Source organism: Fusarium proliferatum (genome assembly GCF_900067095.1).
Source record: "Fusarium proliferatum ET1 genome assembly, contig: FPRO_scaffold010, whole genome shotgun sequence".
Classification (NCBI taxonomy): Eukaryota; Fungi; Ascomycota; class Sordariomycetes; order Hypocreales; family Nectriaceae; genus Fusarium; species Fusarium proliferatum.
This window is the reverse complement of record NW_022194799.1, coordinates 1,284,818-1,301,143: the sequence shown is the minus strand read 5'-3', so window position 1 is coordinate 1,301,143 and position 16,326 is coordinate 1,284,818. Positions and strand designations below refer to the sequence as shown.

Sequence of the window (16,326 nt, the reverse complement as noted above, 5' to 3'; positions counted from 1 at the left end):
AGTTCGTCGAGTCGATGCATTACAATGTCATGACAGACAGGTCGACAATTACACTAATCCAATATATATTGTAGAATCGCAAGAACCACGGGGAGAATGGCACTTGATATCTTGTCATTGCTGCTCACCGCGCTCCGATAAGCAGAACCCTAACGATGACATTGCTGTGTTCTGTTCAAGAAGCAGCAGCTAACTAACGTCAAAGGGAGGTGTCTATCCGTCTAGGGTAGGTAGGCAAATGCTGGAGGTACTTTGCGTGGTGTAGGGTGGGTGGGTTGACATGCGTCACAAATAAGGGATGGGATGGATGGACGGCGCTTGAAAAAGTTGCAATGGCTCCGGATGCGGCTGGTTCTGGAGCAGATCATCCGCAAGAGGTAAATGATGTGACCATATCCCCAGCTGAGGTCAGGGTAAGCAGCAGGGATCTGGACAACAAGACAGGGGAAAGGAATGGTTTCATTGGGCGATGTAGACGTCAACTGAGAAGCCAGCTGAGCCGAGCTGAAAAGCCGTTGTCTGTTTCGCTTGGCATGATCCAAGAAGGGTTTGGACACTGAAGGGAGGCCTGACGCCACAACGTTTTTCGTTTTTAGTGGCCGGTGTCGAATGGAGCCTTTGGATTAGGGGCTCCATCAACGTCCGGGGCGGGGGAACGACTGAGGTGACTATTGCCAATATCGTTGTTTGCCCATCGGAGCCTCCCTCATCCGGTCAAGAGGTAGGTCATTCATGGAATATTTATAAAGTACGGAGTAGCATTCACCAAAGGGGCAGCTCCTGTTGCTTTGCCAGCCAGACCATACAGCACAGCACAGCACAGCACAGCACATAATACGGATCAGATGCTGTAATTCCAGTACTAAGATAGATAGATGGATGCCAAAGGAGGGAGGCTGCAGAGTGCAACAGCTCATTGTGGATTCAATAATGACAGCCGTGATGTAACCATACCTTGACTGATTGACATGAAGATCCATCCTTTCACGTCTAGTACATACATACATGTGTATGTAGAGCCCAAGCTGGCGGACCCCGATGGGCCTATCTGCCTCTGCCTCTGCCCGCAAGAACAGTAATTATGTACAGAGTACCAGTACTATATGAACGCAGTCCAGGAGCTCTCAGTAAGTCAAGACATGTTGTGACTCGAGTATCTCTCCTGTGCGTATGGGATGACCATGACCATGGCCATGCCATGCCATGTGCTGTCTGTGAGTGATCCAACGCATGGTCTGATCTGATCTCGGCACGCGCCTTGGCCCTGGACAATCTTTTCATTTAGATTTAGACGAGCCCGCTTGCCCGCCCGTTTTTGTTTCGTTTCGTTTCGTTTCCAATGGGAGAATGGTTGGTGCAAACTGCAGCGTTGCTATGACCCCATCGTCGTTTACGCAACCCCTGCTCGTCCAGACCTGGGCGGGTTAGCATTCTCCGCACCTGATTAAACGTGGACGAACGGCCTGTAACGCAGTTAGCACCTAGGGAGAAGTTAATTAGAACAAAGAACTAACTAGAGGACTAGTGCTCTGTAGAGCAACGAGAACAAAACAAGATGATGACCGTGACGGGCCAGGGTCTAGATATTATTCGGTTGTCCAGGAAAGTGCCCATCTATCGATCACTCTGCATTTGGATGCAGCAATCTTATTTTCCCATCCATTGCAACGGTAGTCGGACAGTCGAGTCAGGGCTTGGAAGGTCACCACCGCTTTCTTGTGCGGTCTGGTCTGGTCTGGTCTGGTCTGGTCTTGACTTGACTGGGTTGGCATTAACGAAATCAGGGATGGAAATCTCTCACTCGCCCGCCCTCGATTGACTCTTGAGTCCCTAGGCAATGCTTGTGTAATGGTCATGTTCAAGAGAATGAGTGAAAGTCGATGATGATGGAGTGCCGTGTATCGCGGACAAGCCTGCGTATCTTCAAAAGTACCTACCTAAATACACTCGTCAGTCGAGAAGGATTATGTAGTTAGGTAGCTAGTGAAGCAAGACACTCAGGAATGCATATCTTTTTGGGGCCGAACAGGTTCGGAGGTGCACTGCCAAAAACCAAAAGGTCCGCGCCAGGGGGAAATCAAACGGATTACATGGTACTAGGTACCTACCCTACCTTACCTACAAAGAAGCCCGAGCAGAAGATCGGCCAGTAGTCCCTTGACCCTGCTGACTACACATGGCATTGGATCCGTCTGTTAATCCGAAGATCCCAACCAAATGGAAGGGTTGTAGCGTAGCAGTGCGGATACGTACCTACCTAGCTATCCGTAGACCTGTACTGTAGCATTGGGTTTGGCATTGACAGTAGCCACCCGTTGACGATGATCGCCCTGCTTCTTACCCTGGTCCTGGCCGTCAATGCACAGGACGAACAGGCCCACAGCGCACACGCTGGTAGCGATGGTGACGGTGAAGTATGCGACCCTGGCTCTGAAACGACTCAGTGGTGGACAGTATGTACTAAGCCAGTCAGTCAGTCGATCAATCCATGTTCCTAGTATCCATATCCGTGGTAGACACAGACTATCTATTCCCAGTGACCATCATATGTATTCAACAACTTGGTATTATCATTCAGCAAGCATATTCAGTCTATCAGAAAACTATCGTAACTTGCCTGTGCATACAAATACGGAGTGGTTGAACCGAGAGAAGCGGATGGGCCGATAAATCTACCATAATAATGGTTCAGAAGGGTTGGGGCTCCCCTCCCTTCTGGTATCATTCGTATTGATACAGCACTCGAATCAATAAGGAATTATTCCGATCTACCTCTATCCACTTCAAAGTCTCCCCTAGATGACAACTGAGCTGTCACTCATGTAGACCCAACAACAGAAGCCTGACTGACTGACTGACTGACTGACTGGCTGGCTGTTGGGATGTGAACTCGGACTAAGGGATGACAATATCATACAAGCCAGCGGCGTTGAACTTGAAGGTGTATCAAACTCTAACAGGCGATTGACTTACCAGATGCGACAGTCACAGGCTGAAATCGAGGGTACACTATAGTGACTTAGTAGACGGTAAGGTCCGAGTGAGTTGGGCCGAGGGGAGACCACAGGGCGGTTGCGATATCTGTCGATACTTTGTAGAGTAGCCAACAATAACCTCCACTGTCTTGACAACCTACCTACAGCCCAGTGCATAAAGACGGTGCCGAGCTGATACGCTGAGCCCGCCGGGCTTGTACGATGCAAGTCGTCGCCCACTTACGCAACCAACAGCCAGCGTTATGTTAATCGGCTGAACAGTACTGCCGTCCTGTAACAATACTCGACACATCTTTGTATTCAGTGGGATCAGGTGAGGGGGAACTCATCCAATGAACGAAGCGAGGGGCATGATAACAAGGACAGTTGAGTTCGTTTACCAGTGAACGGTGGAGCAAGCCCCCGAGCTGTAGGTTTTTGGAAACGACTGCGGCAACAAAGCCCAAACTGCTTACTGGTAAATAAAACAGCTGCCTGGAGAGACTCAAACTCAAGCACCTTATCGCGCCGACTAACAGTGGCAGGCGTTTTGACACAAGGTAGCCATGGCTGTGCTGTAGTTCTCACCAACAAAATAAGAATGGCTTGTCTTGTGCGTGACCAACATAGACTGCAAACAACACAGTGGCTCTGGACCTTATTTTCCATTCCACGATGATGCTATGGGTCCGCACAAGCAGGTAAGTCCCTGGCGGATCTTGATCTGATTTGCAATCAGGAACTCGTGAGAAACAACCGCTTCCAGCCCAGACCAAAAGCCCTTTCAGGGTCTAGGTAATACTCCATATCAACAAGTCAGGAACTACACAGTAGCTTCAACAAGGCAGCTCCGAGAGGATAGTTCCAGGGCGTCCAAGGTGAGCAGCCCAGGGCTCGAGGCACTCAGCGGCTCTACAAGAGATGAGTCAAGCGGAAGCGTGAATTCTGTCAAAGGCTTGCCTCCAAATGTTTATTTCCTTGATTCTGCTTTGCTCAACGAACACATGCATACGTGCATTGTTTTCAGAAGACGGACATTATTAGACATACAGTCTTTTGACTTTTCGGACCTCGATTTGATCACCAGCTCGTGTGCGTGTTGTCAATCGATACCTGCAAGCATTCTTTCTGAGTACTGACTGGTCAGTGATCTAGTTACGGAGGGCATTAATCGCATCCGGTCAACGTTTCAGCCAACCAACGAACCGCCTCCGCAAAGTTAGTAGAGTTGCCCTTCCGTTGCCGCTATGAGAAGTCCTGTCAGTCAGTCAGTCGCTGAGTGAGAGTGAGAGAGTCGCTTTGACAGCAGCCCGGTGGGTCAAGACGCCTAACCAATCCCGTCAACGATGCGATGCCTACCTTCACCCCACTGCGCCCTCGGATACTTTACACCCTGCAAACAACCTTTTCCGCTCCATTCACCCCCCAGAAGTGATTTGAGATAAACCAGATTTACGCCCCCCCTGGCTAAGAGCGCCACAGCCCCCAAGTCGAACTCGACAGCGGACATCCTGGTGGCAGATCAACAAAGTTACCTTACTTTAGTTTGTTGACCCAGAACTCGGCCACTCCAGCACGTACAGTACCTGTCCTGTTCTGTTCTCCTGGGCCTGTTCGGTTCTTTTCTTTCTCCTTCACACCCCCCTCCCCCCCCCCCACCGGCCTTGTCCTTGCTCGTTGGTGTCACGATTTTACTTTACTTTTACTTTGCTTTGCCTTGCCTTACACCTCTTCCCCATACATTAACTCCCATACATAGGCTTCATGCCTTCCTTCCGCCCCATCCTTTTCTCACGGATATTTTATCACCTTCCTCCCTCCTTCTAAATCAACTTCCATCTCTTCCTCAGAGCCTCATCTCTCTCCATCTCATCACCATCTCCATACAAACTAATCCCAACACCTTGACAACAACTAATACATCACACCAAGTTTCAATCTCATGTGAAACATCGTCACCAAGAGGCACCTTCATACACACACACACATACACATACACTTATATATACATATATACACACTCGTCACCAATCAGTAGCCGTCACCCAACATGAACAACCCCGCTCCCATCCAGCAGCGGAGAGGCCCTTGGTCACAATATGAGGATGTGTATCTTATGGAACTTGTTCGCACGCATGGAGCTCTCAACTGGGTTCGAATTGCGTCAACCCTGGGAACCCGTACACCAAAGCAGTGCCGCGAGCGTTATCATCAGAACCTAAAACCAACACTCAACCACGAACCCATCACACCCGAGGAAGGTGTCATAATTGAACGACTTGTCGCGGACCTCGGGAAACGCTGGGCCGAAATTGCACGCCGTCTCAATGGCAGGAGCGATAATGCCGTCAAGAACTGGTGGAATGGTAGCCAAAATAGACGTAAGCGCACGGATCGACGACGCGCTGCGCAGGATCACCACGATAGCTACTACCCCTCGAACCGCCCCGGACTATCCATTTCTACACCAGCCATTCCCATGCATGGAGCACAACTCTCACCCCTAACTGGCACCACCATGCGTCATCCCATGCATTCATGGATTGAGGCTCCTCTCCCCTCGCCATGCTCTTCCGATTCTGCTGAATCCGAAATGGGATCCAACTATACCACATCACCTTCCCATCATACCACGCAACTCGCTGGGCCTGTCGAATTACCACCTCTGCGTCACTCAGGCTTGCCAACAGCTGGTGACAGGCTTCCCAGCTTTGACAGATTGGCTCCTCCCCATGCTTATGTGGACAGGCCTGAGTATCAACCCAGGTTGCCCCATTTTGCCCCTCAAGCGCAACTACTCACCGCGCCTAACTCGCCTGTCCAGCAGCAGCAGCAATCACAAAACCGAAAGGCCCAAGATTCCAGGATGCATCTCTCCGCCCTCATGGATTAAGATAATGTCGCAGTTATACGGTCGAAGATGGGCCTTACCCACGCATACAATGCGATGGTATGTGCGGTAACGTGTAGATATTGATTGGGCGTTGTCACCGCGAACTTTACAGGCCGTGACGGAGTCTTACAGGGTCTATGGGACATTGGATTTGGCAAAAGATACCAGGCGTTTAGTGAAAGGTTCTCGGAATTGAAAGCGTATGATGGTTTTACGAAATACTAATAAACCCGAGACTAGATCTCGAATGAAGGTTTAAGCAAATAAACTATACTTTGGATTATCATCTAACTCGTCTGGATGCCTGTCCTGATATGTATACATGTGGTAATTGTCTTTCGTAGATACATTCAACAGTAGAATATCTTGCCACGATCTGAAGGCTGTAACTCCTTAGGGCATTGGCTTTGAATCGGCCGGCTTGAAACGCTTGTCAATGTACCGGGCATACCAACATACCTAGACAGAGTAACTTGGTGGGGGACGGTTGACGTTAAAAAGTGGCAGCGTGATAGTCAGGTCACAGAACTACGAGAGCAGCTAAGGTAGGCTGCTTGATGGTCAAAAAGTCCGATTTGGCAGGGCAAAGTAGGTACGCTCGCTGCCAGACGTGCGTTTAGTGTTAAACCCGACGCAATGCCTTGAGGACAGAGCGGAATCACAGTCACAGTTGCAGTGGTAGTCTCTACGTATGCGCCAAGAGAGGCAACTTGAGTTGTGGAGAAGAGTTGCTTCTTCATCATAGTTAGAGCAAGCAAGTAAGCTAAGGTAGGTAACCAACAACAGACATGATCCATGCACGCGTATTGTGGTGGATGGGGGGATTTCCCAGTCACCTCTCTTTTTCTCAGACACAAAAGGAAGTACGGCGAGCCGCAGGACCAAGGTCGACAGGTAGAGACAGAGATAGAGACAGGGACACGGAGAAGCCAAGGCATGCATACACCGGCGGGATACGGGATCGACGTTGATCTACACTATACTGATGAATGCTCAGAGACTTGAATTGCTGTGAGTTTCCGGTGCAGATACTCCATATACATGCATACATACTTCAACTTACATACCAAGATTTAGATGCAAAATCTCGATTCTGCACCCCTAGTCCACGGCTGAAAGTCGATAGTACCGTGGTGTAGACGCCCGGGCAATGGACGATGCAAATAGGGCCAGGGAGGGGTCATTGTTTGTGGGGATACAAACTTGGGTAGTGATTCAAGGTACGGGACTACATCCGTAGGAAAGGAGGATTCCAATTTCTAGTGCGTATCTTCTTTACCGTGCAAGTTCATTAATTGACTGATTGATCGATTGATCGACTGATCGAGGTTGATGGCTCTCCTGTTCTTGTCGAGCTGGCGCCAATGGATCCAAGGACACTAACAAGGACCAGTTGGCTGGCGCTCTAGTGGTGGTGCAGGCCCAATAGGGACCCCTTCCCTCGGGGATGGCGCTTTGATTTGTTTCTTATCCTTGATTACTGAGCTCTCTTGGTTTTGGGGAATGCCGTGCCCTGTTGGTATCGATGGGTGCATCCACAGTTGGACGGGATCTGCTAACTTGAGATGAGCGGGTCTCTGTTGGGGTTTGTTCCCTGCTACGGTAGAAGATCTGACTGAGTGTCATTGAATGAATAAATGAGTGAGCGAGTGAGTGATTGATGGTTGATTGAACTGCACTGCACTTGATTCAAGGCGTTAGCTCCAAGACGAATGATCGATGATTGAATGATGCATCTGACTAGCTACCGGCTGGACGGTGTCCCGAACGAAAGGGAACCCGTCGTTACTGCTCTAGGCGCTGGACTAGTCCTGAGTCGGAACATGGCATGGCCCAACCTGGAAATTTGTGCAAGACAGGGTAGTATCGTGTGCCGTTGCTGTGATTGCTTCCGTCGACGCAACGCTTTTTTCGGGTGCGTGTGGCCCAAGAGCCAAGGGCGTGGATTTCATTAGATTAGGTAGTAGTGACCAAGTAAGATACATACCTACATACCCACCTCACCTAACCTTATGGGGGGTCTAGGTACGGGCTCCCTAGGCACTGAATTGGGTTGCGCTGTGCTGCGCTGTGATCCATGCCTGCATTGCATTCATCGACAATGATTATTGATTTGATCATCTTGATTGGATGTGTATCGGTGGAGAGATCGGGGAGCAGCCAACCGCCCCGGTCTCTAGGTGATGAATGTCTAGCAGCTAACGGTATCTGACACGATCCGTGTGTTCAGTCCTCTGTAGGCTCGGGCTCCCTTGAATTATTGACCGTACTTGGTGAGTAGAGTTGCTATCATTGACCTGACTGAGGAGTACGTTCGCAATCGATGCTACTTTCATCTCTTGATTGCTTTTGCGTACTCGATACCCTGTCTATATGCTACTGTACACCCTGGCCAAGGTCAGTATCTACTATATAGTAGGTATGGATTCTTTTGGATTTTTTTTCCTTTTTGCTTCAAGCCAGCCCCATCGGTCATTTGCGACATTCGATCTGGCACTTGATTCAACGTTAATCTGGTAGTGATGAGGAAGGATCTGCCTCGAGCCAAACAGGGTGCTGTGCAGTACTAACACTTCCTGGGTTGTTCTTCTTGCTCATGCTGCGTGCACAAGCCTCCTCTGCCTGACTCAAACCCAGGAAAGCAAGGACCTGTACTCAGCATCTTCAAGCAAGCCTCATCGGGAATATTTATCCTCCATTTACATACAGTGATCGACATAATCGTCTACGGAGTACAGTATTGTACAGTACCTTTACATCACCCTACCCCTTATCCCTCCATTTTGAACGTCTAGTCATGTATCCTTACCTCGACCAGTGCCGAGGTTGGTTGACCGGCATCGTCTTGGATCTCATTTTAATCTGTGATACAGGGCAAGGCGAGACGGGACAATCCACCAACCCAGCATCGGCAGCCACTGATGCTAGATGCAGGTGCACTATCCAATACCACCCATGTCCGTCTGTCTGGGTTGTCTTGGGGCCTGAGGAGCCGGAGTTTACTAACAGGGAGGTCGACTGAGACCTCTGGGGATTACTTCCTCTCCTCTCTTCTCTTCTCTGCTCTTCTCTTCTCTGCTCTTCTCTTCCCTTCTCTTCCTCGGCGCAGTTGAAATCTCGTAGTGCTTGATCTCATCAGCGTCGGCACTCACTCACTCAACCATAGTTCCAAGTATCTGTAGTGTGTGTGTGTGTGTGTGTGTGTGTGTGTGTGTGTGTGTGTGTGTGTGTGTGCACAGCGCGCAACACGGGAGCCAATCTTGAACCTGTAAGGACTGTACCCGTCGCCGTCAACTTGGCGCCGATCCCGCTGGTCGAGCAAGGGTTGCATGGGAAAATTACCGTATGTACTCCGTACGGTACCCCAAAAGTGATCGAATCTACAGGGATCCTTGAGCCAATCACCCGGGAAGGACAATTCCCGACGATACGATAATCCATGTCTTTATCATAATCGTGGATTTAGGGGTCGATGGGAGATCGCTACAATTTCTTTTCTTCTCTTCTCCAACCATAATGACGTGCCGGGCCGGGGATGGTCAGTCCGAATAGCTTCGGGGAGTGTTTCTGAGCTCAACCGTGAAGGGTTCAAGAGTCACTCGCTCACTTGGCTTCTTTTTTCCAGTGCAGAACGACGAGCCAATCATTCATCTGTCTCAAACACGTACCTCGGCGTTGCACTTATGCAACCTCGCATTTCTTGTGCAGCATCTCGGGCAGTGGAACCAATGTTTCTATTTTCTGCTGGTTCCGTGTGGACGGCACGAAATCTCATGGTCGTTCCGCGCTCCTGCATGTAACGCAGCGCAACGCAACGCTGGCAACGCAGCTCTCGCAGGCGCAGATGAACGTCAACCAGCGTTGTCGTAGTCTCAACGGTCACAAACAAGGGCGAGGGGCTAAGTAGATTTTGGTCAAGATGGAGAGGTGCACAACGGGGATATCGTTGTAGTGCACCCTTGTTCCAGGGTACGAAGAGCCGCTGATTGGATCAGAAGGCAGCTGATGATTCCCAGGTTTTGGAAATAACATCCATACATGCATGGATGACCAATAAAGCAGTAGGGGTTTCAGGCGCGCTTGATGGAATTATTGGCCTCTGGGCTCCATCAGCCAACCATGGCGAATTCCACAGCAATCAAACCGAAAGGTTGTTCGCAAGCTGCTCAGCCAAAGCAAATAAACTTCTGTTCCAGGGGACCATGACGATTGAGTGGGTGTACAGGGTAGTAGTGTCACCGATGAGGCGGGCTGCCCGTTTAGCTGAGAGCTGGAGCAGGGTTCTTGGTGGGCAGCCGATGACATTCGGGGTGGCTCACATGAAACCTAGACGTTGCAACCCATCGATGACGACTACGAATTGCAAGAGGAGGAGTGAATGCACTGCGAAAGTATGTAAAACTCCAAAGCTCGAATTCGAAGCGAATCGGCTGCAATCGAAAACTCTAACTCACTCGACCGTTAGGAACAAGATCTACGCTGCACAGAAAGACTCAAAAGTATATACAAGCATACGTACATACATACATACAGACAGACAGACACGAATTCTATGTACGGGAACGAGAATGGCAAGATCAGTCTTTATTTCACAGCTGTCGTGAAGCAGTTGATGATCTGCGAGTGGACATTTTGTCTGACTCTCGATCCTGTTACCGTCTGTACGGTTACTTGTTACATCACCGACTTCAGCCTTGACGGTCAGTCGGTCAAGTCAAGTCAATGTCAATGTCAATCCTGGACAGTTTTGAAATTGCATGCCTTAGCAATATGGACATTCTCAAAATCTCCTTTTCCGTTATTAGAAGCTCAGTTCACTTCAGATCGATTGCGATCATCAGCTAAGAGGTGTCCATCCTGGCCCCAATTTTACTACTGCAAACATATAGCATCACACTAAATCGACCATACACCCCCCTCCCCCCCTTTCCTCGCCATCTCGCCCTCCACTCTGCTCGTAAACTTCCCAGAGATCGAGTTGAAGAAATCGAGCTACCGTATGCTGTGTGTTCATAACGTCTGAGACAGAGACAAGCAATTGGATGGATCTTGTACGGACGGCAGCTGGGGTTTATACCTTAGCTTACAGGGGGGGAAGATGGCAGTCTCAACGGTTTCTTTCCAATTCACGATTACTGATCGCCAGGGGCCTTCCTGACACTGAGTGTCACGTCGCGATGGCTCTGTATTTCTGTCTTTGTGTTTCTGTGTTCGGTCGGGAGCTTAGGCCATGTCCCGAAAATCTTCGGGCGCCCGTTGCGTTTCGGCCTTTGGGCTTCTCGTTGTCTGATTTGATTGGGTCGTTTGATGTGCCAATGGATCATCGCATCATGCCCTGTCCCCCGTTAAGAATGATCTTCCTTGGTTTCTGTAATCCTTGTCCCCAGAGTCAGACCCCTCTGACCCTGTCAAGCTGATGCTTCCCTGGTGCTTCCACCGTTCTGGCGGCGCCTGTCATGGAGACATGCACGCACACACACACACACACGGATGGAGACCGTTGTTGATCAGATCCATTGTTTGTCCAGCTGCCGTGACTTGGCTATGCTATGACATGCCATGCCACTGGCCAAATGAACGAACAACTAACTGTCTTGCTTACATACTGACGGGGCTGGCTAGCTTAATAGCACTATTGATTAATTCGGGCCACCATTCGCGCGATTCAGATACTCATATCCGGCCATTGACTATTCGCTCACAATCAAACTGGCCTTCCTGTATCTACTTTGAGCCTTGACCATAACGGTTGAAACTATTTGCGGCTGTCGACACTTGGGTGACTGCTTGCGGCTTAGATCGTGCCGCTACTTGTTAACATCGAGTCAGCCACAGACGGACGGGTTTTTTCCACGCTGGTGCGGATGGGGATGATCCATGCCAATGTCTCGGATTTGAGCATGGATCGCCAACCCCGCTAAGAGGTCCACTACCGACCGCTCCCGCTCACCGTTGGCTAAATCTACACCCCCACCTTCTCTCTGCTCTGTCTCTCGTCCTTAGCGCACAAAGGCCGCTCCCTGGCCCCTGGCAGTGGCAGCTTGGCATTGCTCAGGCCTGAACGCTTCTTGAGTCGTCGTCCATCTGTCTACCTAGCCGACACCCCCCTAGTCTACTGGGTTTCAGTCGTTGGTGTTGGAGCTGGTCCTTCTGTGTCGCAAGGGCCGTTAAGATGGATAGTTTCAACCCGGATCGTGGGAACATTTCATTGCATCTCATCTTATCTCCATTGTCATACGAAAAAGAAACCACTACGCATGTATCGTGTATGTATGCATGCGTATACATATAGGACATTAGTTAGGGAGTTTGTCCACTGTCTGGTCCGAGGTCGCGTCCACTGCATTTGTGCTGGCCGTAGTGGAAGTCCTTGCCTTTTAGTGCGTCACGACAACGTTGAGATTGTCCTCCATGTCCTTGCTGGTTTCAAATGGTGAGATCGAGTGTTTGCGTGTCAGGTAAGGCCTATCAGCTCGAGCATTACGCTGAATCTCTAACGAACGTATGCATGAGAAAATCATTACGGAATTGTGGTCTTTTATCTGAATTTGAGTTTCATTCCTGTGTTCTGTGTTTCTTCTGAAAACAACGCAGAAAACTCTCCTAGAGGATGTGATGTAATCCAGCCGCATGTCTTCATACTTTGGCCGGAGATTTCGCCAGCGGCAGGAGATGGAATCCTAGCAACAGTTACCTTGGCATGGATATGCAACCTGTCGCTACGTAAAACCTTGTCCCCCCCAGGACACCACATTGAACTGGATGCATCGTGCAACCAACGAGGCAAATACCGGCTGGCACAATGACAAATCTTTGCAAGGCCTACGATCGGACCAAATGCGTCCATGAGGCCTCGCGACAGAGGCATTCCATCGGGAGACAACTCCCCCTGCTTAGTCGTATTTTTGGTGACTTTGTTGGTCGCCATATTACTACACAACCGGCCCTCTGTACCGGGTATTCCGTCGAGACAGGAGCTCTAACTTAGTACCTAGTAGGGAGCGGCCTAAGCAGGTAAGTAAGCAAATAGCCCGAGGCATCACGGACCAAGAGACTCAGTCCTGCGGAGCCACGCGCATTGGAAGCAGGAAAGGAGAAGAGACAACTAGGTAGGTAGAACTTAGAAATGGGCAAGCAGCAAACAAACAACAAACAAACAAACCTACACATTCTGCTCGACGGTTGAAGAAATGACTTCTTGTCTCCGATCCCCCTAACCAAGAACAGACGGGGGTGCGTGAATTGGATGGCATGGGAATGGAGACCAAATGGAGACAGAAAAAAAAGGAATCGAGAGGGAAGGGAAGGGAAGGGACGGACGGGAGGGATGGAAACTCAACGAACGCGGATGTTTATGGCCTCCGTCTAAACCAACAACAGGTCGGGCTACAAGCAAGACCCAGGGATCTGGATTCAGCAGTCTCGCTTATCGCCGCGCCGCAGTTCGGGGGAGATCGAGCAGGCACTCACTAAGCTAAACGTAGGTAGTCGTAGGGTGCTCGATCCGCCACCAGCAGCGCCAACGCACTCTAACTGGCGCTAGCAGGACTAGTTAGTCATCCGCTATCTTCACCTCAGGCACCCCTACAGCTCTGCTCTGTTCGAGTTGGCCGCATACGGATCACATCCCTCACGACTAACAGCTTGAGAAAACTTTATTTCTCCTCCGTCGCCCAATGTCCAACGACTTGGCCGACGATCGAGCTACGGTGAAGCCATCACCATCGTCTCTGACGTATCTATTCCGTATCATCACTGCCATAAGAACACATTTGTCGATTTACAGTACAGACTGACATGCATTTGCCCCAATTGGTACTCACAACATTTCAGCGCATTGCCCTGGTACCAACCAGCAACAGAACACTCCCTCGAACAGAGAGGATTATTAGGTAGCGAGCGTGTGCTTCATCATCAACCGGCCGAGGCTCCTTCAATTAAGCGAAACCAATGAAAAACACCAACAAAGACGTTGCACGATTCAGGCACGACTCATCTCTCCGCTCTTGACCTCAGGCACAGCTCTAGACCATCTTTTGAATAACGGCATGCCCTGGTCTAGTCGCATGCCATGCTGTCGCTGAGGAGACAGACTGATAGACGCTTCGTCTGCCTTACCCGTCCCGTTGATGGTTCCTTGATTTAGCGACAGTCGCATTCCTTACACTGTCGATGAAGCATGGCTCGATTCAGCAGGCGTTGTATTGGCATTCCTGTCACGAGCGCCACTCTGAGCGGTTCCAAGGTCTTTTAACCTTAATTCGTCAAATTCACAGAGTCTTGAACTCCATATAAGGTTCGGCACCGGCGTCTTTGCCTTGACTTGACAGGCTGTTCCGGGCTTGTTAGCTGGTCTAGTCTTCTCCAGGTTTTACCACAACTGCTCGTTTGTTTGCTTGTTGCCTTTGTCTTCTAGGGCTAGATCCCGTGTCGCCCGTGTCCGTCAAGCCCGCCTCACCCGTGTCACATCCGTCGTCACATACTATGCTTCTTCCGTCGAGTCTTGAGCCTCGTCGATGCGACGCCTCTCGGTCATCCGAATATCCTTCCGCTCCGGGCCTATCGCTTGCATCATGCGTCACGCCGAGTTGAGCAGAGTTATTGGCCTTCGCCCTGTGGGACCTCTCTCATCATGTGTTATTCTCAACACCCCATGCTGTCCGTCTTGCAACAAACTCCATCCGCCTCCCCCCTCGTATAAACTTTCGCCGTTGATATAATGCAAAACTCTAATTGCCCTATGTCCAAGGCTCCACATGCTACTGACAAAAGAACCTTTTGAGGAATTAATCAATCACCTCCAGGCTCGATATGAGAAACGGCACTGAGGTCTGAAGGCTGGCTTATCTTCTGAAGTGGCTAGAGTCGCAGGTCTGACGCTCCAGGGTTGTCGTCAATGTCCGATGACCGCTGCTCTATCATCCGTATCCACTCGACTGATCTCGACCTACGATTCTCTTCACAGAAACGAACAGCCTCTCTACTAGTCGTCGGTGCCTGACTCTTCTGTATATGTTGACCAAGAGCCTTTCCAGACCCTCTGGTCCCGCCCGACCGTACAGCTGTTATATCGTCCCCAGGAACAAACGAGAATTGACGATGATGTCGAGAGTCAATTTGGTGGCTTCTTCGATCGCACCGGAGCTCAGTAACCGTATCCTGGCTTGACTGGTTTTGTGTGAGAGATGTGGACGTAGAGTTTGTCCGGCTAACAATGCCAACCTCCTCCATTGAGGCTGCCTCTTCGGAAGCATCGCGCTCCCTCCTGGCACTATCTTTGTGTGGCGACATGTCTGCTGTGCCTCGTCCATCGGGACCAATTGAGAGCATAGAAGCACTTCGTGGATGCATTTCTTCTCGGCCTTGCTCAGGGCGTGTCTTTCCATCTCTGTCTGCATGTGTCTCAAGTCGGCGAACGCCGGCTGTTACTTTCTTCTTCTTGAGGTGATCCTGGACCCGGAACCCTCTGCTCAACCTGATCTCGTTGCTGGTATCCATGGTCCGTGTTCGAGATACTGTTCATAAGATGTTAGTATGGAGCGGATATTAAACAAGTCTGGAAATGAGCATGAACGCTTACACACTGTATCTTGTCGTGTTAGTAAGGTGGGATTACGTTCGTTCTTGACAGTGACTTCAGGGGCTGTTTTACGTCATATGTCAGTGTGGTCGAGTGCTTCGCGATTGGACATACTTACCTCCATTTGAAGTGCCCTCGTCGACCACGTCACTGTTGATGGCCCTTTGCCCGATTGTAGCAGCTCCAGCTCTTCCCCTGAGGAGACTACCGGCCCTAGCGAGTGCCACAGCCTCCATGCCTTGATCAGACGTTCGATGAATAAACATCTCAAGGCGTTTGACCTCAGCTTTGTACCGTGCATCCTGGACCATCCAGTGTTCTTCTATGAAGCTGTGTCGACTTGCCTCTTCCTTGAGTGCCATTTTTGCTTCTGCAAGCTCTCGTTCGAGCTTGGCAATCTTTCTGTGTCCAGTACCATAAGCTTCGCAAAGGAGCAGGATATGCGAGCGATACTCTGCGGAAAGTGCTTCGCTTGCAGGATTGGATATTACTGCAACTTGCAAGGTTTCTGCTACTTGGTCAATGGAAGGGTTGTGCCAGATCTGCTGGTTTGCATTGATGAACAACTTGTCTACTTCGTCCAAACTGTATTCCGCCTCAGCCGCCGTGGTAGTCGATTGGTTTGCCTGAGATACTCCTTGCCAGCTAGGGAGTCGTGTCATGCTCTTCTTCACGCGGTGGCCATGCACTTCTTTGCTTTTGGGAGGATCTTTGTACAAGTCTTGTAGGGTTGCTTCGGAGACATGGTACTTCAGATCGTGCTGTCGAGCTCTGTTGCCCCCAAGAAACCGCAGCCAGCTTTGGTCCGCCATGATGCGTTGCATTTGTTTTGGTGTTTTTCTGCCAGGTATGAAGTGTCGATGAGGATACTGCAATAT

General features: G+C 50.1%; 2 protein-coding genes across 2 annotated transcripts; one reads left to right on the top strand and one right to left on the bottom strand.

Annotated features, from left to right (window-relative positions):
• Nucleotides 1-5,025: 5,025 nt before the first annotated feature.
• FPRO_11881 (putative regulator of conidiation rca-1) lies at nucleotides 5,026-5,868 on the top strand (the record flags this gene model as incomplete). The annotated part of the gene is made up of 1 exon (XM_031221405.1): nucleotides 5,026-5,868. One exon carries the CDS (start codon nucleotides 5,026-5,028, stop codon nucleotides 5,866-5,868), a length of 843 nt encoding a protein of 280 aa, XP_031086967.1.
• Nucleotides 5,869-14,727: 8,859 nt separating this feature from the next.
• FPRO_11880 (uncharacterized protein) lies at nucleotides 14,728-16,260 on the bottom strand (the record flags this gene model as incomplete). The annotated part of the gene is made up of 3 exons (XM_031221404.1): nucleotides 14,728-15,383; nucleotides 15,449-15,511; nucleotides 15,567-16,260. 3 exons carry the CDS (start codon nucleotides 16,258-16,260, stop codon nucleotides 14,728-14,730), a joined length of 1,413 nt encoding a protein of 470 aa, XP_031086966.1.
• Nucleotides 16,261-16,326: the final 66 nt, after the last annotated feature.